This window comes from Poecilia reticulata, chromosome 15, assembly GCF_904066995.2.
Source record: "Poecilia reticulata chromosome 15, P_reticulata-male-v2, whole genome shotgun sequence".
NCBI lineage: Eukaryota > Metazoa > Chordata > Actinopteri > Cyprinodontiformes > Poeciliidae > Poecilia > Poecilia reticulata.
Genome location: NC_088844.1, coordinates 17664090 through 17691168, shown reverse-complemented (window position 1 = coordinate 17691168; position 27079 = coordinate 17664090). Strand labels below are relative to the sequence as shown.

Below are 27079 nucleotides of genomic sequence, written 5' to 3'. Positions count from 1 at the left end.
CTTGGTCATCTTGAGGCACTGAGAGTTTGGTGCCAAATAGGCCATCGAGAAAATGCTGCAATTTCTGCTGAGACCACAATAAATTTTTCACACAGGAACATCAAACTTTTCATCTTGTAGCCCCTCTATTCACCCCATTCATGTTGCTGATTTGATTATTTTCACTATCGGGTTTGAATTTGTAAAAAGGCAAATAGATTAGAATATTTATCCATTATCCAACATGCTCCCAACTTGTGGGTTGCTGAGATTGTTTTAGTTAGATTTTTTAAAAATTGCTACAAAAGCACTTTTTTTTGTTTTTGTTTTGGTGAGTACACCAAAAAAAAGTGCTGCTTATGCACATCATGAGCCAAATGGACTGAAATTATGGCTTTTCAAAACATGCTGTCTTAGCAGAGGAAAAAAAAATTAAAACAAACACCCAACACCACAATCGAATTGTTTGCTCAATCTGACAAAAGATGAAAATTACAACAAGTCTTTAATGGAGTAAAGATTGAGTTTGAGGCGACGCTGCACGTAATCCAAGACTTGCAAGCATAAGCTTGAGAAAGAACGCCCGTCTTCCAGTGTCCTCAGTGGAACCGCCCCATGAGCTGTGAAGTAGACAAACTGAGTGACATTTAGGTCCGGTTTAGACACGTTGGGCGAACTTTCAGATGTCCACCTCGACATCTGTCTGCCACTGTTCAGTTTTTACCCTTTGCTTCAAAAAGTTTAGTCGGAGCCTCGGGAGTGCGGCACATCATGCATGGCCAAGCCTCTGGAGCTGTAAGTTTCATCAGGCCTTCAGGAAGCCGCTGATCTTTCCTCCGAGATAGCACTGTCTCGTTTCCACGCTCTGCGGATCTTAAATGCCACCCAGTGACCCAGTCTAATATTTCCGTGGCAGAGTGCGGAGCAAACCTGAAAACAGCAAATGTGCATCTAGTTTTTAGACATCACCTCATCGGTGTTTGTCTGTCCCTCATGTTTGACTTTGGCTGTGTGACAGGGTTATGAGCTCATAACTGCAAGCAACAGAAAAACTAAATTACCATGAGTGCCACCTTCTTAAAGCCATGTCTGATCCTCACTTAAAACCAGGTTTTTTTTTTTTTGTCCTCTCAGTCTGGGTCTTCACAAATTCAGTAATAATGGCTGTCTGTTGTGTATACTGAAAAAAAAGTGAAGTCAAATTTTCATATGTAGTTGAAACCAAATATTTACATACATTGTTGAAAACTCAAATAGTCAGATTTTCCTAACTATCGGATGTTTAACAAGATAATAAAAACAGTGTTCCTTTTTTTAGGTTACTTTCAGCCCTATTTGCAAACATTTTTCTAAATGGCAGAATATTGAGTAAGATCATGTTTTTAAAGAACTTTCTTTTGGGTGCTGGGTGGCTCAGTTGGTACAGCATGTACCTCACCACAGTTGTCCTGGCTTTATTTGCCGATCTGGGCAAATAGAGCCAGGATATGATCAGAGGAAACTAATCATATCCTCTGGGCAACTTTTTACACATCTTCCAACTTTTCTCTGATTTCCTGTTTGTTCGCTTCTCATTAAAGACCCCAATTTTCCTCTTACTTACTTTAAATTCAAAAGCTGTTCAGACCATAAGATCACGCTGCCGTTCAGTAATTTCGGAAAGTCCAGAGATAATGTCACGACTTCAAGAAGCACGGATAGAGTAATTCACAACCTTTGAGTTAAATGGATTCAAACCTATGCATGTATTTTAAGACAACACAGCTTTCTCCTCTGACGTTATTGAAAAATAAAACGAAATCAGTGAAATATCAAGAAGAGGAATTGTGAACCTCTACCAGTCTGGTACATCCTTTACAGTTTCTAGATGGCTGAATGCACCACATTCATCTGTTCAAATAATTAAGAGAGTATAGACATAGCAGGGATGCCCAGCCGGCATACCGCTCAGGAAGAACACCGGCTCTGTGTCCCAGGGATGAGCGTGTTTTGGTGAGGAATATGCATAACAACCCTGAAGCCAAAGTAAAAGACCTTGTAAGGAGGCTGGTTGAAGCTGGTAGGAGAGTGTCATTTGGATACGGGCAGAAAGCCTACCCAGCAAAAAGAAGGCCATTACTTCAATAGCAACTTAAAATGTCAGATTTGTAGTTAGAAAACATTGAGACAAATACGTTTACTTTTTGGAAAATATGTCCTGTAATGTAATTAAACAAAAGTTTAAGTGTTTAGGTACAGTAAAAATGTTATGCTTGAGAGCCTGAGAATTAGGGGTGCACAGATTTATCGGTGCAAATTTCCTTAATTATGGGAGATTGGTGATCGGCCGATACCTACATGTATCTGGATCATATCCTCTGATCTTATCTACTTCTGCGAGGGTCCAAAAATCAACCATGGTCTTCTTCTGCTCTAATGTGAGAGAAGTTTGACTGGTAGATAAGCCCACCAGGTCATGTCTGCATGTTAGTCACTCTACCGTTACCAACACAGCAACTATCTTTCTATATTTACAACATTTCAGGCAAAAAAAACAACAAAAAAAACAGGTATTGGCTTTTTAAAGATAGGTAATTGGCGATCGGCCAGAAAACTGCAATCAGTGCACCCCTACTTGTCATGGGGATGTTTTACTTCAGGAAGGAACGGTTACTTCACAAATTAGATGGCTTGAGGGAAGAACATTATGTGGAAATATTGAAGCAACATCTCAGAACATCAGCCAGGAAGTTAAACCACAAATGGGTCTTCCAAGGGGATAATAACCCTTCACAGACTGCCAAGTTAGTTAGAAGGTGTCTTAAGGACATCAGAGTCATTATTTAGGAGTGGCCATTGCAAAGCCCTGGTCTCAGTCCCACAGAAAGCAGAAAAGGCATGTGTGAGTGAGGCAGCTTAACAAACCTGGCTCAGTTACACCAGCTCTGTTTGGAGAAAAAGGCCAAAAGTCCAGCAAATTGTTGTGAGAAGCTTGTGAAAGGACACCCAACATGTTTGGCCCAAGTCATGTAGTTTAATGGAAATGAAACCAAATATCAAGAAAAGACATAAATTAAAAAAAAAAAGTTAAAAAGATTTCTCCCTCTCGTTGTTCTGCCGTTTAAGAACTGCAAAATTATTTGGGTAATCAAGGCTGACAGGAAATGTTTAGTCTCACAGTGAGGAAAAAAAAAAGTCTTAGTGTGTATAACAGTCTGGTTTCAGTTACATTTTTACATACTCGTGTTCAAGTTAATCAGCGGCTAACATGTTTGTAAGTTGTTTTTTTTTTCCCCATCTCAAAATATTGTCTTCATGTTTTGTCTTGTATTGACTTAAAAGTCAAACAATAAATTGCAGCAATATTCTGACTTTGCAAATTATAGAACATTAATAATATGAAGTTCTTTCGCTTTAGCTGTTTCTGCACATTACTGTTGCTTGCACGTAGGTTGAAAAATGTGCTTAGGTCTTATTTTGCTTAAAAGAGCATCAGCTGGACTGTTTTAACTTTATGCGATCCTTTTCACAAACACAGTGAAATAGCGCAGAGTTTCTGTTGAGCTTTAGTGCACAAAGTTTCTCAATAAGATAGGGATCAAACAGGAAGCTCCTCTTGCTGCTTTTCTGTTTATCAGATACTTCCACAGAAGATGAGGGAAGTCTACATTTATATAGAAGATACAAATAGTCCCACTTGAACCCAACAGGCTCTGTGTTTCATTTTGCTTATGACCCTCTAAAACTCATGCAGATTCGCTCCTAAAGGGCTTTGATGTTACTTCCTGTACCACACATTCAGACATCTCCCCCCTGCTGAGTGTTAGTTATGGTTCCCTCTGTTGTTCATGTCAAAGCCTTTTCTACTCTAGCGGACGGACACCCAACCTGTTGTTGGGCTGGCCGTGCATAGTGGGACCATCTGTTCCCCCTCACAGTCACACACACACACACACACACACACACCCACACACACACACACCCACACACACACACACACACACACACACGCACACACACACACACACACACACACACACACACACACACACACACACACACACTGTCACTCGAACACATACAGAGGCCAGCTGCTTGCTACGCAGTCCCTGTTTAGAGGCAGGCTGCTGCATCTGTCCCTGTCTAACCTCAACCCTGTGGCCCAGCAGCAATTAGCTCCCATTAGCAGCACTGTGAGACGGGCTTTAAAGAGACGGTTCCGTTTATGGCATCATGCAGCAGGCTAACCAGCAGCTCACAGACGGGTTGCAGTCCAAACTGAAGGAATGTTACTAAATCATCAGAGGGTTGACTTTGGCAGAGACAGGGGTGACTTTTATTCTGAAGCATGTGGGATACATTTGCATGTTTTCGAAGGACAATATGAACACTGTTATGTATACATGGAATCATAGTTTGTTTGTTTTTTAACTGGGAAAAATGCTGATTTTCAGATCTGGCAGCGTGAAGCATCACTGGAACGAGATTTACTCCTTTGTGAAGCACCTAGCAGAGAAGTTTATCAGGTAAAATGGACGACGATGCCCATAAATTGTTGGATGGTTTGTTTATGTTTTTACTGAAAGCTGAACTTTGTGTCTGCAGCCCCATGCTGAGGATGTCCTTCATCGTCTTCTCCACACAAGGAAAAATCATCATGGAGCTGACCGAGAACAGGTAACACACTCAGTGTTTTATCCATCCATCCATCCATCCATCCATCCATCCATCCATCCATCCATCCATCCATCCATCCATCCATCCATCCATCCATCCATCCATCCATCCATCCATCCATCCATCCATCCATCCATCCATCCATCCATCCATCCATCCATCCATCCATCCATCCATCCATCCATCCATCCAAACGCTAGGTTCTACCTGACTCAAAAACATTGTTTTGTTGACTCTGCCTACTCTGTTCTATTTATTTTAATAAGAACTCTCCCTCAGTTTGTTTAGGGTGTTTTTAATCTGGAAGTTTGTCTTTTACTCCTCAGGGAGGCCATAACCGAAGGCTTGAGGGCTCTGAACGATGTTATTCCTGGAGGAGACACATGCATGAACCTCGGCCTAGAGATGGTATGACTAATTCTGTTTTTGTGTACTAAATGCCTCCCCTGTGGCGCAATGATTATATCATTCAGTTAAACAAAGGTTTAGCTGAATTACCTGAATCTGAGAAAATTGTAAACTGCTGCTTTGCCTGTGTATGTGTGTCCAAAGCACTCCACTTTACCGCCTGTCTTTTTAAGAACCCCTTCTTTTACAGCTCACTTTATAGTAATTGGTAGTGACAGCTACTTTTTTTCACATAGGACAGTTAAGCAAGTAAGCGAAAATGTTAAATGATGACATCATGAAGTAAAGTTTGGAAAAGTCTCAAAACAAAACAAGCTGGACGGTTTGCAGGCAGAGGTTAACTCCCTGTGGTTTGAACACTTAGATGTGCAGGGTTATGTCTGCAGTCATAATTATTATGCTAGAATTCACCATTTTACTGTGTGAAACAATTTTAATGGCATATTAACTGATACCGGTTTTTTCCTGTTACAGGCTAATGCACAGATTTACCATGAGAACCGAGGTAAGGTCCATCTGAAATGTCTCTTTTTTTTTTTTAGCACAATTAAATATAATAGCAAAAACAAAAACATATATGCTCCGTGTTTTTTGTAGGGACTGCCAGTGTTATCATTGCTCTGACAGATGGGGAACTGAAGGAAAGGCAGTACGACACAGCACAGCGTGAGGTAATGTGTGTTAATGCGTGTTAATGCGGGAAGAAATGCGCTATGGCATGCAGCCTTGTTGTGGATTATTACCACTCTAGTTGCCATCAGTTTTACTATAGAAAATTGTTGATCGATTGAATTTGTGGCTTAAACTTAGGAAATTCCAATTTAAATGTTGCTTCCAACCTTGCTGGGAGTGGAAGTGGCTGAAATGAAGTATTTAATTTATGACCTGATCTGACAGCGGCAGCTAAAGAAAAATGACATAAAATCAACATCTACTAACCACTAATAACAAACTAAAGAAGTTATTAAGATTCCATATTATGGCTATAAATCAATTTTTAAGGGAAGTTTGGGGAAGGAAAAAGCAAGGAACAAAGCTGTTGAATATCCAGAAAACGAGGCCTGAGCCTCAGGAACAGAACAGTGAAGGTTGTGATGACTTGGATTTATGCTGAAAAAATCTCAGCTCCCACAGGGGGTGATTTTGTTTATATGTCACTCTTGAAACGGCTGGCAGAATAATTGTTTCGCTTGAAGAATTATAACAAAATGGATATTCAGCATTTAATTTTATGATAATAAATTATGGACTGTTCAAAATTAAAAGGAAATGTAGTGGTTAGGATTTAATTATTTGTTGTTTTGTGTCAGAACAAAATTACACAAAAACAGCTCAAAGTGTCAGTAATTCATCTTTATTATGAGAGACTTGTATAAAGTCTCTCATAATAACTTTTAGACTTTGAGAAATAGTCTAAAAGTTCATTTGGCTCACATATTAACATCTCTAAGGCCATTTTAGATGAGCAGAAAAGCAGAGAAAATCTTACCAAATGTTCGACCAACCCTTGCAGGCACAAAGAGCCAGGTCTTTGGGAGCCATTGTTTATTGTGTAGGAGTCAAAGACTTCAACCAGACCCAGGTAAGACGCACATAGAAATAAAATGTCGCAAATGCGTTAAAGCATCTACTCAGTTTTGCGTCCTGTTTCGATATTTTTGCAGCTTGCAACTATTGCAGATACCATGGAACATGTGTTTCCAGTAACGGGAGGCTTCCAAGCCCTCAGAGGAATTATTGACTCGGTATGACACACGCATGCAGCACCACATCTATGTTATAGAAAAACCCGCCCACACAGGAAGACTCATTAAAGCATATTGCGTCCCGAAATTTCACATGTGATTTCCCCCCCCCCCCCCTCTTTGTGGCTCTCAGATAATCAAGAAGTCTTGCATTGAGATTCTGGCAGCCGAGCCATCCAGTGTGTGTGCGGGAGGTAAGAGGTCTGAGCCGTGAGGGTCTTGGTTAAAGCAGGGGATGGGGTGAGCAATTGTGTCAGTCATCGAAAGCCTTTTTAGTGGAACATGAGGTTAAGTAATTGCATGGATGCTCATGACCGCAGAGTGACAGGGAGCGTATTGTCACTCACAGCCAGAGGAAATTAGCATGGCCGCTCCAGCGCAGCATGTGTGCAAAAAAAATAAAAAAATCTTTAAGCATGGCTGCATCTCTGGCCTAGTTTGCCACATTGTGTATGCTAAACAGACCTTTGAGATTGTTTCGAGCTCTATTGTCTACTCCTTCTCCAGCGATGCTGTTTCCTGTATGATGCTTGAGGAAGCCAGAACCAGTGGAGGAAAGGCTGAGAGATCCTTTATGTGCGACCGGCACGATGGATGAGCTTTGACATGACCTTATTAGGACTCACTTAAGAGAGTGCGTCTGCGGGCCTGCTACCAGGGCCGCTAATGGAGATTACCTCGCATTATGGGCTATGATGAATGAGTAAAGCATGTTAGAGGAGGAGACTGGAGAAATATCTTGCCTTAGAAGTAAAACACGGTAAAAAAAACTCTGTTATTACCAGATATAATTACCGTCTCTTGTTTCTGAGTCTGGGCATGTCTCACTAGACATATTCGATTGATGAATCTCATAATGTTCAGTGAACTAAGAGAACTAAGAAACAAAGAGACCAAAGCCTGATTATGGCCTAATTGATGGAGATTATACCCACATGCACATTGTTTGCCTCTGTTTGTAGTTCAATGTCTACAGAACTGGACAGATTTGTTCACAACCCTTGGTAAAGATTTGTAACAAATATATATATATATATATATTTTTTTTGTGTGTATATATATATATATATATATATATATATATATATATATATATATATATATATATATATATATATATATATACAAAATATATATATATATATATATATATATATATATATATATATATATATATATATATATAGATATATATATATATAGATAGATAGATATATATATATATATCTGTTAAAAAGAAATCTGGTGACCTCTGTTAGCAACGTGAAAATAGTTCTTCAATAGATCTTTAAATAGGCCATTAATCTAAAACATAGATTAAGTCAACTCAGAGATGAAGCTACACCTTCTTCCATGTCTTTATCAATTTCTGGTAATAAACTAACTACACTATATTAAATTAAAGGTTGATCATTCTTATGTTTCAATGCAAGTTTACTCGACTGGAATAAAATAGTTTTTTTTATTTCTAAGTCTCAAAAAGTCAGGTCTTACTGACTTGCTATTGAAGAGTAGAGTATTTTCTGCCTCATCATAAAAACGTACCACTGTTATTAAGTATTTACTTTCAAGCAGAAATCAGTCACTAGTTTGTAATCCTACATCCACATCCCTTGCATTTGCATTTGCAAACATACTGACGTTGTTCATGCATGTTGTGACACCGTCTGGTTCCTCCTCTGCGTCCATGCAAGCATGTCGACGCATCTTCTGAACTAACACACACGGTTGGATGCTTCGTAGTCGGCAGTAGTCAAACGCACACGCTCACACGCAGCTCTTGAAGCACGTAAACACATGTCCCTCACGTTGATGTGAAGTGACCAGACCGAGCTGCCTGCGAACAGGCCATCAGACCGGACAGTGAACACCGGGCCACACTATCTGACGTGACAGCACCGATTCCCCCTTGCATGACACACACACACAAGCACAGGAAAGCGAGGGTTCGGCCTGAGATCCAACATGACAGCAGAGATTGCTGCTTTCATTAACGTCTGACCCTTAACTCCCTGCTGTCCCTTCCTTTTTATGCCCCTCCCCGCTTTTCAGTGTCCTTTCTCACTAGCGTGATTGAAGATACACCGTTCAGACAAGTCGTGCCACGTCTTCTACACGCACACACATGCTCAGACAAAAGGACATACATGCATACTGTATGTGCTTAAGTGTGTCAACACAGAGACGCACACTGAGACCAATCAAATCCATGTCAGGCGTTCAGGTGTAGATGTGAAGGGACTTGTGGTCGCCAGGGCAGGCAGGCAGCGGAAAGCAGAGCCATGCGGGTGGTGCGTGTCAGCGGGGTAACACCAGTGTGTGCCCACCATGTGTCTGACAGCCCTGACCTTTCAGCCTGTCGTCTTTCAGTGTTTGCAGAAAGGGCTCAGTTGGACTATTGTCTGACATTTAAAAAAAAAAAAGTTATTGGTATGTGTTTAGCCAAGAGAAGGAATGTGCATAAAGAAAAAAATCATAAATAAATGCAACAACAACAAAAAATGTTTGGAATGATTAAACATTAGTAGTTTTAATAATAGTCAGCTGTGCTAGATTAATGAATACATTGTATGTTTCACACTAAGTGTCACACTGGAGTGGTAACACTGTGTGAGAGGATGATGACTGACTCAGCCAAACTGTGTTACTCTTAACCCCTTATATTATATTATATTATATTATATTATATTATATTATATTATATTATATTATATTATATTATATTATATTATATTATATTATATTATATTATATTATATTATATTATATGAAACAGGAAACACCACTCACACAAAAAAGTATAGTGTAAAAACATACGTTAAAATTAATTAATGTATAACAGTGATTTGAAATTAACCAATAACACAATGAAATATAAATTTAATTATATGTAAATACACTGATCACCAATATGTTAATACATATAATTATAAAAAAGCTACAAATGTATAATATGTATATGGATTAGTTATAGTATTGTATTATATTGTATTATACTATATGATGTTATGCATTACATCTATTTTAGAAGTATCCATTTATTGAAATGACATAATCTATGTGTTTTGGAGGCGATGCACAGTCATGTGGTCTAAATGTCAACACATTTAGATTTTACTAAAGCTGGAAATAGCAACCAGTGACTGCAAATCATTGAACATCTGCAACTGAGTTTGCGCACACATGTGCTAAGCCATTCAGCATGATGAGGTCAGCTCTGTGAACAACTGTAGGACAGTAGAAAAGCGACCTAAGGGGGGGGTCTTGTCGAGGTCGGATTCGTCTTCTGAAACTGAGGTGCAGTCTTTGCAGTGACTTGGTGGTCTACAGTCTGTTGTAACGCTGCCTTATATCCCTACTTTGATGAATCTCAAACATCATCACTCTTTTCTCTGAAGAACCTCTCAATCCAGTCCTTCACTCGTCTACATTTTTTGCGGGGGGGATTGTGCTGTCAGCTGTGCTTCTTCATACATAAACGTGCGTTATAGTTTTCGTAGCAGCTTGCCTGACCTTTAAGGAAGGGCTGCCACGTATACACCCTCTCCCAGTGATCTTTTTATTCAGTGATCTTCACGCTGCCGCGTTAAATGATAAAGGTGTGGCAAATGTTCACTTCTATTAGCAAAGATACCGCTGGAGGAAACCTCAGCGCACAAGCAGAGACCACAGAGAGACACACTCGCATTCCTGCTTGCAATTACAGAGGATAAATGCTTACACATTCCTTAAAAAAAAGAAAAAATTAAAAAACACAATATAGACACATGTTTGCCTCCATACAGACATGTGTGCATGCCTGTATGCCATGGTGCCATAGGTAAGGTCAGACCTACTTTGACAGTGCGGTTGTCAGCCTTGCAGGCATGTTTTTAGGAAAGCGGTTCCCCCCTCGCTCTTTAACATATGCTGGGTAGCAGCCACATAGACACTCCAGCATATGCTGGCAAGCTTCTGTCAGTGCACTTTAACAGTGCCTTGGGGAGACTAAAGGTCAGACACACACACACTCGAACACACACACACACACACACTCCTGCTGGCTGCTGCTCTGTCTGGGATATTTGTGAATAGCAGCCCTTTCAACATTAGCACCATCGGAGCATATCATGGCCTTTCCACACATGCACGCACAAGCACACAGATGTAAACAAACAGTAATGAAGCATGTGCAGGTTTTCTGCAGCTTTCTGCAGCGCATCAGAGAAAGGAGCGGCTGTCAGGATTCGCCATAATTGCACACTGAACGATTTACTTTCTGTGTAATCGGAATGTGAGAACAATCTTGATGTTTTATGACTATCTCAGATATAAATACGCTCATTACCACAAATGTACATGTTATCCATCTCTCCTGATGGCTGGTCTGCCTTCTGTTTGTTTCCCAGAGAGGTTCCAAGTGGTCGTTAGAGGCAATGGTTTCCTCCATGCAAGAAACATCAACCAGGTCCTCTGCAGCTTCAAACTCAATGATACGCATAGTTTGGGTGAGTTCTGCACACGTGGACATTCATTCAAGCAGATTTGTACTTTCATACAGGGCAAAAAGGATCTTTAAAAGTTTTGTCTTTTGAAGCTGGACTGAAATTTTCTACGTGGTTGCATATGGCAGGATGTGTTTGTGCAGCCAGGGGAGCAGAACGGTGTTAAGTTTATGCAGTGCCCTGCAAAAGTATTCGCCCCATTTGCGCTTTACGTGGCACACAGCGCCCTTTAGTTTGATAGCCCTGAAAAACAAGGGAAATAACTGGAAAGTGGGATAAAATGTACTCAACTAACATGACTTCATAAAGGTATAGTAAGAAGGAAATCATTTTGGAATGAATAATTATACATTCTGTCTTACATGCAAAGAAAAAATCCCTTCATTCCAATGGTGGAACATGGCGGTGCCATCATCATGCTGTGGGCATTAATTTGTTCAGCAGGGAGAAGGAGATTGGTCAGGATGGATGGGAAGATGGACAGAGCACACTAGACTCGTATTTTTAGACAGAAGGTTTTGCTCTTTAGCTGTCAGAAGTCACATTTAGCTCAATTAAATCATCAACTAAATATGATCTATGTTAGTACATTTATTGTCAAATTTTACCAGCAAGTACCAGTTGATTCCAAAGCCATTAACTGCATAGGCTGTTTTTTTTAAGAACAACACAGTGTTTAATACTCTCACAGTGAACAACATACACATTTTGGGGCACTGCATGTTTACTAACCTGGATAAAGAATTTCCAACGGTTTTGGCAAAAATCTGATGCAATGATTTTACAGAGAAAACCCTTAGAAGCGCTGGTACCAAAGCTTATGTTGTTCCTTATTTAAATCTGGATGCCTGTTAGGCTTTGAAATGTTTTGCATTTCACAAGAAAGAAACATTACTGAGTGGTTTTGCTTTCTTTTTTATTTTTTTTCTTTCCTCTGAAGATGAAAGACCCACTGGAATAGAGGACACATTCCTGCTTTGTCCTGCTCCTGTCATAGAGGAGGTGGGGAGGTAAGCTCTCTTTCTGTGGTCCTGATATTTACCAGCTGCACCGCAAGTTTTGTGTGGACTCAGAAGACTTTTGTCCTTGAAGAAATTAGGACCAAAGTCGCCGAGTGTCTGATGATCAATCAATGTTTGTCACCGCTAACGAAGCCAGACACCAATCACAAGGGGACGGCAGGACTAGATCCCAGGAACACGAGTTAATGAGAGCCTGCTTGAGAGAATCGCGCGGATGTGTTTGTAGGTTTGATGCATTTAATCTCAGAGTGACAAAGTGTGAGCGAAGACAGCAGGCAGTGGAAAAGTTCCCTCTGAGGGCTCCCAGCTTTGCTCCCAGTAATTCATCACAGCATTATCTTTCGGGGGAAACGGAGCGTTGCTTTTGGCGGAGCCCAGACCCGGCAGCCGCAGCCTTCCCTTCACGGCTGCCCGCAAGTCTAGTACATAATTATACATTTGGGCCTGCAGCCTCAGACACCTCCTAGTCATCCTCTGTCTTGTTTCTGTCACTCAGATGTCTACCACAGTTTGAGTTTGTCCCCAGCGAAAAATGATAGGGAAATTATTCTCCTGGGCCGGAAGAAAGTCATTTTTATTTGCGTATTGTTTTGTTAAATTTACAAATCTGTAGCAGTGAAGTTTTTTTTTATTTTTTTAACTTTCATTTAGACTGGAAAAAAAAAAACTTCTCAAAACTCAAGTAGACATTTAGGGTGTTTTATATGATTGAAGACATTTGTGCCACATGGAGCTGCTTTATTTGAGACCAGAGCAGAACATCATTAAATACTGCAGTAAGGCCTTAAGAAAGCATCTATCCAGGAAACAAAGGGCCCATCAGAGCAGAGTCAGCAGAGCTTAGCTGCCTGAGTGCTGCTAAAGAGGATGTCAGCTGTGACTGGCCAAAGGGCCCGGAGAGATGGCCAACATCTGGCTGATGAGTTTGAGACGTAGACACATGTCATCCAGAGAGCAGGAAACTGCACTGGCGATTCAAAAACACTTTCCTTACCTACAGTTAATTAAAAAAAAAAAAAAAAAAAAAAAACGTTTTGTTTATGGATTTAGTTAAATAATTTATTTGCATTTACACAAACGCGTGTTTATTTAAATCTTCAGTGTGCATTTTTAAAGCCCAAATTCAGTTGTGTGTTTTTGCGATTTTTGCTGCAAAAATAGTATTATGTCTGTTTGTATGTCACGTTTCAGCAGCAAGGCAATTCAGTGTGCTTTACGTGATAAAACATGACGCAATATAAAAGAAAGAATGAAGTGTGACAGTACGGAGGCAAAACAAAGAAGAGGAATGAAAAGTTACAATCCAGACTAAAATTATTTTATGTCTCAGTTATTGTTCATCGGAGGCAACTCTGAACAAATGGGTTTTTAGCCTTGACATAATCCACCATCTGCTGTTGCTGATTCCTTGTGCGTACGCAGCTCAATATCCCTGTAATAGGCAAAGCTACCAGTAATGAATCCAGCAGGAGAGATCAGCACTCCTTACCATGCCTTCCAAGAAAGGACCCACATCTAAAACCCAAATTAATACATCAACACCATTTTGTCACTCCACTGGAAAACCAGTCATGTTGTGTAAAAGAAAGCATTTCCTGGCATAAATCTGTGGATAGTGCCAACATTGCCATTAAAACCACATTTTATTATGCTATACAAATAAAAAAAAGTTTTAATAACAGAGGTTTAAAGTCACCCTTCTGTGCACTCGTTTTAAAACCACCCGCTAATGTCTTTATGCTTTTGCTTCCGATTTTTGTTGGAACGTGGCCAGCTACCAAAGCTGATGCAGTGCATATCTTCTCATGGGACGTTAATATTTTTGTTCATGGTGCTGAATAAGTAAACGAGTACAAAACCTGTGTGGGTTGGACTTTCTCTCTTTTACTGAGGCCTTTGGGTAGCGGTTCTTGAAGCTCTCTGCTAAACCCGAGCAACGCAATGTAGTTCGCAAACTTCTTAAAGAATGTGAAAACTAAGGTTTTGAAGTGGCTCTTCATGGTAGTAGCGTTGTCGCATGTAATGAAGTCACTGAGGTCGCTGTCAGATAAATCTGTTTTGACTGGGAACCTTCCGGACGCAGACCCTCCACCCCCAACCTTCACCATACTCCTCCTGCGCAATATGCCCACACAAACTCGCACAGGGCAAAAAATGTATACAGTGGGCGCATTGATGATTGATAGGGACTGAGATCTCTCTGTCAGAGTGGAGCTGATAGCATCATGTCTGCTGCCTGCCTGAAAGGAAAGCCCGCCATGTGATGGGGAGGCCAGCCAGAAAACAGAGGGAATAATTAGACAGAAAGATTAGTGGCACCTGCACCTCCAGATCCATCCTCCCGAGTCAATGTCTCCGTGAGCTGCAGACAGCAGTCACCCACTGCAGAAGTGTACATGGGTTCTCTTAAAGGAGGACCAAGAATGGGAGAAGGTTTTTTTTTTCCCTACCATCCCCCACGCTCTGTTTCCTCTCTTCTTCCCACTTGCCACCCTGCAGTGACCTCCGTGTTGTCAACCTCTCCTCAGATTTTAACCTAAAGCTCAATGCCTGCTGTTGTTTCTGCCTCCCATAAGAACATGCAGCTGTTTTATGCTCAAGTCCAACAGTTTGCTTCTTTGGTTTGTCGTTAAAACCGTAATAACTATGCAGCGCCTTGCCAAAGTGTTCCTGACTTTTTCACGTTTTGTCGTCTTACAGCCGCAAACCGCAAAATATTCTATTGAGACCTGTTGCGATAGACTAACGCAAGACATGTGAGGAAAATAATGAGCAAATAAGATCTGGAAAGTGTGGCGTGCAATGGTATTTCAACCCTTTACACTGACACTCCTGAATAACAGAGAGGATTCTGCAATTTCCCACTAGCAATGTAGGGGGAAACATGCGGAAGAAGATGTTCAGGTCCTATCAGACCTAAGTTAAAGACTGTGGCCGGTGTGCAAAACCTGATCACACCATCACCCGGAGCTGATGTCCGCCATGCAGGCTTCTGTTTGTTAAAAATAAAAAAAATAAAAACATTTGCTTCTGTTTTGCCAACTGCGCACAAGTTTGCGTGAGCGTGTCACATGCAGTCTTGATGATTACAATAAAAGTTGTGGTTTTTAACTCATAAAACGTGAAAAAAATCTGAGGGGTGTATAAATACGTTTGTAAAGCTGTGTAAATGTCCAATCTCCTCTTCACATCTAAAACCCTGAATGGTTTTAGATCTTAATCTGCTTGTTTTTCTCTAGTCTCCTGTCTCCACCCTGCCTATCTCGATGCAGTGGTAGATTCTGGAGAGTAAGAAGAAAGTTTATCCTTCAGCGGTTTCCACATTAGAGCTTTGGGTCTAGTCCAAGGAGTGGAGATTCTTTTTGTGGGTGGAGAGCTCTTTGACCTCCCCATTTGCTTTAGCTGAGAGTTTTGTCAGCATATTTGTGTGCTTAAAATGGCAGTAAGTACAACTCCATTAGATAGAGGAATGCGTTTGACACCCCAGGCGAGCCTCGACAGCCATAAATGTGTTAACACATGCCGACATCTTTGAGTGTTTTCAGACGAGATGATCAGATTTTTTTTTTTTTCTTATTTGTTTGCTTAGGGAGATCTACCTGCAGGTGAGCATGAACGAAGGCCTCTCCTACATCACCAGCTCTGTTCACATCACAACTACTGAATGTGTGAGTAGAACCTGCGTGGAAGCGCAACACATATCTGTCTTTGGCATTCTGCCTTACTTAAACAATTTTTCTTCCAAGTTATTTTTCTCCTGCCTCTCTTATCTTCCCCTCTTTTCTCTGTTGTTTGTCATCAGAGGGGGCAGTGAGTACTTTTCATTTCCTCCCCTCTTTTTTCTTTTTGGTTTTGCAAATAGTTGCATGTAAGCTGAGTTTAATCGTTGCGCATTCCTCCCGCGTCTCTGTGTAGTTTGACGGCACCATCGTGCTGATTTCACTGCTGGTTGTGTTCCTGCTCTTGGCTCTGCTGCTGATGTGGTGGTTCTGGCCTCTCTGCTGCACTGTGGTAAGTGTGAGCGTTTCAGAAAGTTCCATCGCTCCGAATATACCCAATCGGTATTTCTGAGAGCATTTTTAGGCCAGTAACACCCAGGCTAACTCATATTTATGCGTCCTTTTTGCGTCAGGTAATCAAAGAACCGCCACCTCCTCCGCCTCCCGAGCCAGTAAGTCAGCGCCTTCAACATGCCAGAAAATAATTGTTTTGTTTTGCTGAAGCTTTCTAAAGTATGCAGAAAATAAGTTGCAGTCTTTGAATAGTGCCCTGGAAAATAATCACATCTCTTCAGCTTTCACACATTTCACAAGAATGTGAAATGTGCGAAATGTGTGTTGGTCTTTAATGTGGCAGACCAACACAAAATACACATCTTTATGAACTGGAAAGAAAATGATAAAAATCTGATGTATGTATTCACCCTAGCCTCCTTTACACTGACACCCCTAATAGTGAATCCATAAGAAATCACCTAAGCAGTAAACAGAGTCAACTATTTATTCTCAACATACTGATTTGTATTGGTTACTACATAAAATCACAGTTAAATACACTGGTTATATTAGACAAAATATTAACAAAAATGAAAGAAGTATAAATAATTGTGCTGTAAATGATTCAACCTTAGTACAAGCTAAATGACATAAGCATCACAATGACGTTTTCTGTCAAAGGAATCAGATGAGGACGATGGGATGCCCAGGAAGAAGTGGCCCACGGTGGATGCTTCATACTATGGAGGAAGAGGAGTTGGTGGCATCAAGCGTATGGAGGTAAAACTCAAACTCAATGCTTTGATTTTGTTTTTTGTTTTTTAAACTAAAAACAACATTACGCACGGAGTATTTGAGTTGTTTTTCCTTATAAATTGAAGGTACGATGGGGGGAAAAAGGGTCGACCGAGGAAGGCGCCAAGCTGGACAAACCTAAAAACGCGATCGTAAAGATGCCTGATCAGGAATTTGAGCCTTATGAACCCAAGCCTAGAAAACCTCCACGCCGCCCCCCGCAGCAGAAGAAGTGGTACTCACCCATTAAGGTCAGTGTGTTGCAGCTACATACATAGTTCATTTTTAGTTTATCTTTTTTCCCCATCTGCCTTGTAACTTTTTTTTTTTTACTTTCCAGGGGAAACTAGATGCTCTGTGGGCTCTGTTCAGAAGAGGTTATGACCAAGTATCTCTAATGAGACCGCAGCCTGGAGATCAGGTGAGCCTGCTTCTAAATGTCATCTTAGCACACAGAGCTGTACACTAAACTGTAATTTAACAATTGGTGTAATCTAGAGGCTCATTCTTTTGTTAACAACTACCCAGGAGTCTTTTAATAGTAAGTTACATGGTACAGACTGTTTTTTTTTGTTGTTGTTGCTCAGCCGTGAATAACAGACCATGCGGTTCGATCTGTATTTCTTACTCATTTAACAACTGTTTCTATGTTACATGTAGAGGTCAGTTCAGATTTCCCCCGCCACTCCTTAGATTCACACTCAGTCTTAGACTCGTTGATACCATTCGTCTTGTCAAAGCTGCGATTGTTCACACACAAGGACCTCATTTGTTTTCTGTGCTTTCCCCTGAAATTCCCTCCAAATAGCAAGGTTTCAGTCAAGGTTTAAAAAAAACACCTTGTGTTTGGTGGAAAACTAAGACCCCAAATACTCTTTTCTCAATGTTAAACATGGTAGGGGTGTTTACTTCAGCAGCACTGGTTGAGAGGTGATGGGGGAAAAAAATGGAAAAAGCAGAATGAAATCCTGAAGAAACCAGTTAGAGACTGCAAACGACTTGAGACTGGGGAACATATCACAAGAGCTACAGAGCAATAAGTTAGACTAAAACATATCCAGGTGTTAGAATTGCCCTTCTAATCAGTGGTGAGATTTGATAATTGAGGTTCAGAAATACTCTTCTTGCAGTCAGATTGATCTTAAGCTGTTTTGTAAAAGAAGAATGGGCATAAACTTACGGAACTGACATGTACACAGCTCAATAAATTGCACAGAAATTTGTGGTTTTTATGTCAGAAAATGTAAAAAAAAATAAAAAAAATCATTATTCCTAAAAGACAAAACATTGATTGTGTACAAAACAGAATTAACTTTTTTAAATGCTATCTCTTGTACTTGCGAGTCCTAAATTGTGCCATCTCTATCATTCCTCCAAGTGTCAGAGGGAAGAATGAGCAAAGTGCTCTCTGTTTTCCAACCTTGACCCCGTGAAGGGCATCCCATAACCCTGGAGTCATGTTTTCACCATCATACTGGTCGTCATGGTGAAACATCTGCACCGTCGTAAATGGTGTCATTGTTGCTTCACATATCACTTATTGATTTATGCTTTTGAATGGCATGATTCATCTTTACCCTGTCTCAGTGTGTCAGTGTGTGTCTGCTGTATGCAAAGTCTGTAAAACTGGTTAACATTGGTGCTTCTATCTCTTCTGCCTGTGCTGGATTTCTCTCTTTTTTTTTCTTTTTTTTTTTTTTTTTTTTACATGGCAGAACAAAAAGTGTCTGTCAGCGTCGAACTTTCTGGAGTCTTTGTCAGTCACTTTCTATGGGAGTGTGGTTCACAGAGCCATTCAGCAAGGACCCAGTTTCCTTCACGCGCCATTAAGTGGGGAAAATGAAAAGCTGGACAGAAATAAAATGGATGCAGAAAGCCCACTTTTGTTCCAAGGGAGATAGTTGTGCAGAACTGGTGCAGGACATGGTGCATTAAAGTTGATCTAAAATCCGAGATTGAATGTGAGTGAATGTCGAACGTCTCTGCAGAAGATTGATGGCTCAAAAAAGACAGCAAAGTATATCTGTGTGGTTTGTTAAACCGCAGCTGAGAAGGAATCTGTGTTGCTTCCTCCACTCATTACTGATTAAATCACGTTGTCTGTGTAGGGCCATCAGTGGACTGCCAGTTTCTGACACGCTTCCTGTTTGTACTTCATTTTTTTCACTAATGAATGTGCGTGGGTGTGTGTGTGTATGCGTGCGTGTGTGTGTATTTGTGTTAGTTTTCCTGTTAGTCACATAAACAGACGGGGAGCTAAAAGACCACGAGGCATATAATGACAGACGGGATTGCCTTCTTTTGTCCCCAGAGCTGATGGCCATCGAAGTCGTCATCGCCCCCTTGCTTTCTCCACTTACAAAAAATTCTTCAGATAAAATCAAAATTATCCTGAGTATTTTTTAACCATAGATTTCAATGATTAAGTGACAGGGGCGTGGTATTCAGGAAACCCTGAATTCAAAACATTATTCAAAACATCACAAATTTAGAAAAAAATAAAAATAAGGCTATAACCTAAGAAAAGAGTTTAAGCACCATCACATGAACTGTTTTTACAGTTTCTGACAACATTTAGGCCTCTGGTCATTTTATAAACACAAACTTTAATGTGTTTTATCGATAGATCTATTTATGTTAATGATGGTTTCTGGATGTAATTGCGCTTGATTTATTTTTGGGTCGTTACCATAAAAGGGGCTAAATAAAAATGAACATGACCGTTTTACTGATTTGTAAAACGGTGTTTTAACAGTTGTTTTAACAGTTGTTAAAACATTTTAACTACTGTGACGACTCTTCTGGCTTCCTCACAATTGTGCAATATTTTTGAGTTAATTACACAAAATGCTAAGGATCAAAGAGTGTTAAGTCTTTTGGAAGCATGTTAATATTTAAGGGTTTTTACATTTTCTCTGTATTGAAAGAGAGCATAGCAAAAGCAGGTAGTTTATATTTAGAATATCTCAAACGCCACATTAAGGCACTTTTTATGGCACATTTTTAATCCAGACATATATAATCAATTTCAATTCAATCATTCTGATAGATGCAAAGTCAAAAACATGCATTCGTGTGGAAAAGAAAAGAAAGTTTTATTTCTAAGGAATTGCGTCCAACAACAACTGACTTTGCAGCAATCTCCCCTCTTTCTGAATGAGCTTATGGAGACAATGGACAGTCGGTTGCATCTAATCGTCAAAGTTGCAGAAATGATTCAAAATGAATATGCATGTGGCAACATGGAAAAGAAAAATCCCTTTTAGGAAGGAAGAAAGAAACTTCCAGCAGAACCTGAGTCAGTGTGATCTGCCATTTGCCATTTGAGTTCTAAAAAACTTCCCAATCCCCAGCGATTTTAAGATTTTAGTATTATCTTATAAATTTTTAAGATTACGTGTTCATTTCTACATTTTTTTTTCATATAATTGCGTGGAATGGAACCCACAGCTCTACATTAGTGTTGTTGTATCGCAGATTGCATTGGACTTTTTTGTATATTTAACAACTGAACATTTAGATAACATTCTCTGAATGTTTAAAAAGTTTTGCACATAAAGAACCTCAGACCTGATCATACGCTTCTAACTGATGAATAAGAGATGCATTTCCTGAAAGAAAAAAAAAAAAGAAAAACATTGAATCATACAAGCACCCATGCAACAGTTTCCATATGTGAGTGAAGCGTGAGCTGTGAGGTCGTGTGACCTGACGGGCTGAGCTGTCACTTCACATGTGTCTCGTTCCTGTTTCGTCCCCTGCCGTCTCTTCACTATGATGGTTGAATGTGTGTGCATATATCCATATGTGTGTGTGTGCGTGCGCGCGTGTGTGTGTGTGTACCAGTTACTTGTAAATATCCACAAACAATTTCCCCTCTATGTCTGCATTAGTAAGAAGGACAAAGTCTTTGGGGTTTGAAGTGGAAATAGAGAGCAGATAAAAGTAAAGGGGATGCTTGAGGTGTGTCAGGGTTTGCTTTTGTCTCTGAGCAGATGTTCAAGGATCGAAACAAACAATCACAGTGACAGATATTACAGCCCAAGGCGGGAGTCAGCAACCTCTTCAATGTAAAGAGCAATTTCTGCTTTCGGTTCAAGTGAGCAATAAAGCCCCTCAAAAAAAATGATCAAGCTTAAATGGCCAGTACTTGTACATGTACCTACTTACTATATTAAAAAATATGTATTTTACCTTTAAATTAAGGAACTGTATTTCTACTTTGACTTTTAGAACAATGAAAATTCAACATTGTTTGATTAAGGAAAATGAAGAAAAGCATGTAGTTTGCATCCTAACCCAAAAATTCAGTTAGTTGTTTTATGTTCCATTAGGCTCATTCTGCTGTGAATTTGTTAAACCAAGTCAAACAGAGAAAATGTTACAAGTTTATTTTATTAGACTTGTCTGTCTGGTGGATCTGTGTATTGTAAAAGTTGAATTTTTATTGTTCTAAAAGTCAAAATAGAAACACAGTTCCTTAATTGAACTGTAAAATACATATTTGAAGAAAACAAACCCTTCTCTGTGCTGCATAATTTGTGACCAAAATTATTTAGAGTCACCATGAGGAGCCCAAAATGCCACATGCTGCTGTGGAGCTGCAGGTTGCTGACCCCTGCCCCGGGGGGGTCACACAAGGAGACTGACCGTCATGACGAAACGCTTCACACCAAATACTCTGAAGATGCACCTCCACGCCCTCCATCCTCCATCTCTTTTATTCAGACCATATGCTGTGGTAGAACCATGCTTACAGTCGCACACACACACATAAACATCCTCATATTCATGAGCTTGTCCTCTCATTGTGTCCATATGCTGTCTCTCCTGTTGTGCTGCTGCTCACAAACTGGCTTTTCATGGCCGCCCAGCAACAGCCCCAAAGAGCCCCGCTCTCCGTCCACCCCGGCACTCCCGACCAAGCTGCCCTCAATCAATTACCCACCTCTCATATATACACGCTTGAACCCACAATGGCCCCCTTCAGTCACAAAGCTTCTGCTGTCGGGTCCTCTTAATGGCCCCTGTGTGACTTTAGGGCCTCTCTGCTTAATAAGGTGTTATAATCAGACCACCAAGGGTCTGCCACTCAGAGACTCCACCCTCCATCTTTCACTCAGCGACTGAGCGAGGAGAGATAAAAACTCATCAACGGGGACAATGAGAGACTCATCCCTTTCTCCAAGACTTGTAAATTATGCTAAACGCTGGTATGAAGAAATATAAATCCCTCTCTTTATATGGCTTCGAATCAAGCACATAAGGGACATAACCTGCTTTCTGTTTGGTATCTAAAGACTCCAAATCGCAGTGGCGGTTTCTCCTGAAAGAAAAAAAGGGAAGACTAAAGCACTTTGTCAGAGCCGGCATCGCAGCTATTGTGGTGCAGGTGTGAACGGAAAACAGAAGCTTCTCTGTGTGCTCCCTGAGGCCTCAGACATCAGACGCTCCTGTGTTTATCTGCAACGCTGGGTACAAGGAATTAATTTTCCCTGTTTCTGGAAAGTGTTCACATCCCCAGCTAAAAGGCCAGGGCTTTGTGATGTAAGAAAAAAAATTAGACCATAATAAATTATTTCATTTTTTTTTTATGTGACTGAAAAATAATACATCTGTGAGGCAGGGAATTAAAAAGCAGAGCTGAATAATTGTACACACCCTTAAACTAATGCTCACCACATCTTCACTTGAAAATATTATCCCACTCTACCTTGTTACAGTTCTCCAAATCCACCAAACTATGGTGACTTCTCTTGCTCACAGCCTTTATCAGATGAGCCCACAAGGTTCTCTTTAGATAAAGTTCTCCTGGTTTGACTAGGCCATTCCAAACCTTGCATTTTCCTCTCATGAATACATGTCTATGTTGACTTGGGTCACATGTCCTTAGTGTGATGTTAAAAAGTGAAATAATTTTTTAGTTTATTACCTGACACCTGGAGAGTTTGTATTAAAACTCCATATTTTAATCTATCTTATAAAAATTAAAAAAAAGAAAAGAAAAGAAAACAGTCCAGAAAAGTAGCAGTTTGCCAATGAAGCCCCATCACGTTCTCTTTGAGACTTGGGAAACATGTAAACTCAGGCGACACCTAGAGGTTGCAGGAAATATAGCAGCACTTTAAAATGAAGCTTCACTTTCTCTAATTCTGCACCACTTGGCTTCATTTTCAGAAAGTGAGCTCCAGACTCTCCTGACTACAAAACAGAAAAAGTAATTGCAAGTGGATGCTTCCAACACCGAGTTTCAACCAAGGACAAAATATTATTTTTTATTGTTCTAAAAGTCAAAATAGAAACACAGTTCCTTAATTGAACTGTAAAATACATATTTGAAGAAAACAAACGTTTTGATAGATTGCAGTCAGGACTGCATATTTTCTCTGAGAAAAGGTTTGTTTCTCGCAACTCTACTCCTTTAATACACAGAAAATTTTTTGCCACATTGAAAACACAACACATCCTTGTTGGAGGTTCCTTCAGTCTCCTTGCCTTTTTTAATGATCTTTCATAAAGTTTTGAATGTCCCTGTTTCCCCACATTTACTCTAATTGTTTATGACTGTCTTTATTGTGGTGTGGAATATGGATAAATGATTTCTGCCCTTCTTCTGACTGATACCTTGAGACAATGAAATCCCTCTGGTTCTTCATAAACTTTTTTTTTTCCTAATTAGGACATATAATATTTATCTTGATTAGAATCAATATAATTATAAAATGGTGAAACTAAGTATTTGTTATTCCATGTTTTTATTAATTTTTTTTACATTCCCTCTTCCACGTTTAAGAGATTTGTTGGTGTATTAGTTAATTTGATTAGGATAAATACTCAATATGTGAAAAAAATTTGGTTTAATTGGTCTCATTTTATAATGGTAATGGTATTTATCAAGAGAGCCACTATTTGATTCATTATTCTGCATAAAAGCAGTTGTGATGAAACCTTGTCTCCTCGTTCTGCAGGGTCGTTGTATTCGCTTCCAGCGGGTCAGAGATGATGATCGCCAGGCTCCTCCCCGAATGCCTCACTCTGCTGCTCCTCCTCCTCCTCCTCCTCCCCCAGTTGAGGAGCAACCTTTAGTCTCCAACTCCGTCCCCCGTACGAAACCGCCGTCAAGAGGACCGCGCACTGCTCCGTCCTCGCTCACAGCGCCTCCGTCCCGCGCGCCCCCTCCTGTGACACGACTCCCGCCCGGCCCACCACCGACCCGTGCTCCGCCCGGGCCCCTCGGACCCCCTCCCTCCCGGCCTCCGCCAAGGCTGTAATGACGAAGAGAACGTCATGCAAATACAGAGCTTTGCAGAAGTATTCTTAACACTTGAGCTTGTTCACCTTGTCATGTTACGACTAAAGAATCACCGTAGATGTATGTCATTGCGAATGCGTAATTGTGAAATTGAAAATGTTCTTTTTCTGCAGTTACGGCTGCAAGTCTACTTGGGTTATTTCTCTACTATCGTCCATATCTTGTGTCTGAAATTCACTCATCTCTCAAGCTGGATAGACAACAGAGCAGCTGTTGACATTCATTTTTCCTCCTGGAAGGTGACCCTCAGCATAACGCTGCCACCGCAGTGTTTCACAGTGGAAATGTCTTTAATGTGTCCACGGGAGACAGAGAGTACACAACCCACCTCCTAAATGTTTTGCTGTCTCAAATAGATTTTGCTCTTTACTTTGCCCAATTAGTCTTATAATCTTGTCATCTACATCATGTGCAGTGTTAGTTTTGCACATCGGGGTTACATGAGGTCAACTCTGGTTTCAGCTGACCAGAGCACCTTCTTCCACCTGGCGGCAAACTGCTAACAACACTTCTAGATTTCATTTTGTGGGATCAGAGAGAAGAGAACTGAATTCACATCAGATATTTCTGATGTATTGGCTACTTCACAGCCGTGCAGCACTTGTAGAATGCTTATAAAATGTAATAAAAATTTGTTGTTGTAACATGACAAAATGTTAGAAGTTCAAAGGCAGGTCATACTTATGCAAGTTACACTCATATCTGAACTAATTTGGTAGAAAACCGAACGTCATAGTGAAAAATCTTCCAGGCCAGAAGCTCGGATATTTTTCTGAGCGCTGTGTCTTGTTGCTGGACAGCAAAATTGATCAATCTGATGTCAAAACCTTTATAAAAAAAAAATACAAAGCAACAACAACAAAAAGACCATGGATTCAACTGGGACTGTTTGTACAGTAACAGTGTTGTAGAGTAGGTGGTGATTGTAAGTGCTTATCAAACTTTAGTGATGCTGAAAGTGAGCTAGTGACAGATGGCTTATGAAAGTAAGCAGAAATGTTTTTTTTATATATATATAAATGCAGCACAATATTAATCCATAAGGAGAAGGTGGTATGAAATACATCATGTAGTAAACAAAAAAGGGTGGTAGCAGGGTCATTTATGTTGGCTTTTTTTAACAATTCATACATTTTTATACCTTTTCAACCAAAGAAACCTTTACTGCAACCTACTTAAAGTGTAGTTTTAATGTTCATCAGTCTTATTGCAACTGCAGGGCAGTTTCTCAGTATGTTATTTATTGTAATACAGGCCCTCGTTTCTTTAGCATCTTCTTAGGGTTGTAGGTTTTCAAAGTCATTGCATGGTGGGGAGCACCGTGGCAGATATTAGCGAGCTTTGTGGCATGGCATCTGATGTGCTTGAGATCCTTTTGAACACATTCAAGTAAAAGATTGTAATGACAAAAATTGTATCTTCAGGGCTCTTTGTATACTGCATTTACTGACTGAAATAATCATTTGTATTATTTCTTCAATATTAACACGTCTGATTTCAATAAAGACATTTCTTTTTTATGCGCCGCCTCTCGTAGTTTTTGTTTTACGTATTTAGAGGCGAGTCTTTTCCGCGATGGTGTAACTCAAAACCAGCGGAGGAACAAGCAGGTCAACAGATTTTATTACATGGTCATTAGCTGATTGGATTTTGTTAGCACTTGTTGATGTAATGCCTTAAAACCGCATCAGATGAATTAAGCAAATTACAAAACGTCAGAGCTGTTATAAACCACACAGGAAATGTATGTTGGAAACTATAAAAATTATGAAGCAACTTTTAAGTCTTTACCAGGAGATATATTTCTGTAGTAATAAAGTTCAGTGCTCATATTCCTAAAGTTATATAATAATAGAAAGAGATATTTTAGCTCCCTTTTTGAACAACATACTATGAGGCACCCTTTATAAAGTTACACAATATTAAAAGCAATATTTGGTGAGACTTTTTTTTTTTTGTCATCCAGACCATTTTAGGAATCCAGGACTTTCAATCTCATTGCAGAAATATATAAATAAACATATGTAAATACATAAAGCATTTTGTGGGGAAATAGAAACCCTTTTAATTTCAGAATATGCTTACACACACGAACTTTGTGCGTAAAAATCAGAATAATATTAACCAACTAGTCTTTGATTTAGACTAAATTCAGGTTGACGGAGAGAAAAATCAGATTCCTCGGATAATCGTAAAAATATTCTACAGAGTACTCGATTACTAAAATATACTGCTCAAAAAAATAAAGGGAACACTTCGGTGTTCACTTAAATGTTAAAGTGTTCCCTTTATTTTTTTGAGCAGTGTATTATTTTACAAGTCTAATTTTCTTTGGATATCAATAGCAAGAACAAACCTATTTGTTTTAATAGCTTTGAATCCACAATCAAAAGCAACAATCACGGATAAAAAGTGGCTTTGAATCTACAAACATTACTCTTATTTATGGATTGAAGACCATATCTCTGACCTTTATCTATTTTTTTTACTAAAGTAAAAACAAAAAGGCAGAGCTGTGTGTTGATCCATGTAGAATATAAAACACAAGGGAAATGTAAATGACTTTGGTTAATCGTTTTTTATTAGTAGTATTTGCAAATCAATGCTTTCCCACATACAAAACAATGGAAATCCAGGGTTAAATCTTAATCTTTGTCCCAAGTCCTGCCTCGTACTTCAGGTC

At 39.8% G+C, this 27079-nt stretch overlaps 1 protein-coding gene across 1 annotated transcript in view; it reads left to right on the top strand.

Moving 5' to 3' along the window:
• Window positions 1-25916, top strand: part of antxr1d (ANTXR cell adhesion molecule 1d) — a 29088-nt gene extending 3172 nt beyond the window's left edge. The window contains exons 2-18 of the mRNA XM_081616309.1: window positions 4413-4484; window positions 4564-4635; window positions 4962-5043; window positions 5518-5548; window positions 5641-5714; window positions 6557-6625; window positions 6708-6788; window positions 6922-6982; window positions 11177-11275; window positions 12213-12282; window positions 15884-15962; window positions 16210-16305; window positions 16427-16465; window positions 16971-17069; window positions 17171-17335; window positions 17425-17505; window positions 24053-25916. Of these exons, the coding sequence (XP_081472435.1) occupies window positions 4413-4484; window positions 4564-4635; window positions 4962-5043; window positions 5518-5548; window positions 5641-5714; window positions 6557-6625; window positions 6708-6788; window positions 6922-6982; window positions 11177-11275; window positions 12213-12282; window positions 15884-15962; window positions 16210-16305; window positions 16427-16465; window positions 16971-17069; window positions 17171-17335; window positions 17425-17505; window positions 24053-24355 (1573 nt within the window). The 3' untranslated portion in view covers window positions 24356-25916. The remainder of the gene's footprint in view (window positions 1-4412; window positions 4485-4563; window positions 4636-4961; window positions 5044-5517; window positions 5549-5640; window positions 5715-6556; window positions 6626-6707; window positions 6789-6921; window positions 6983-11176; window positions 11276-12212; window positions 12283-15883; window positions 15963-16209; window positions 16306-16426; window positions 16466-16970; window positions 17070-17170; window positions 17336-17424; window positions 17506-24052) is intronic.
• The last annotated feature ends 1163 nt before the right edge of the window (window positions 25917-27079 follow it).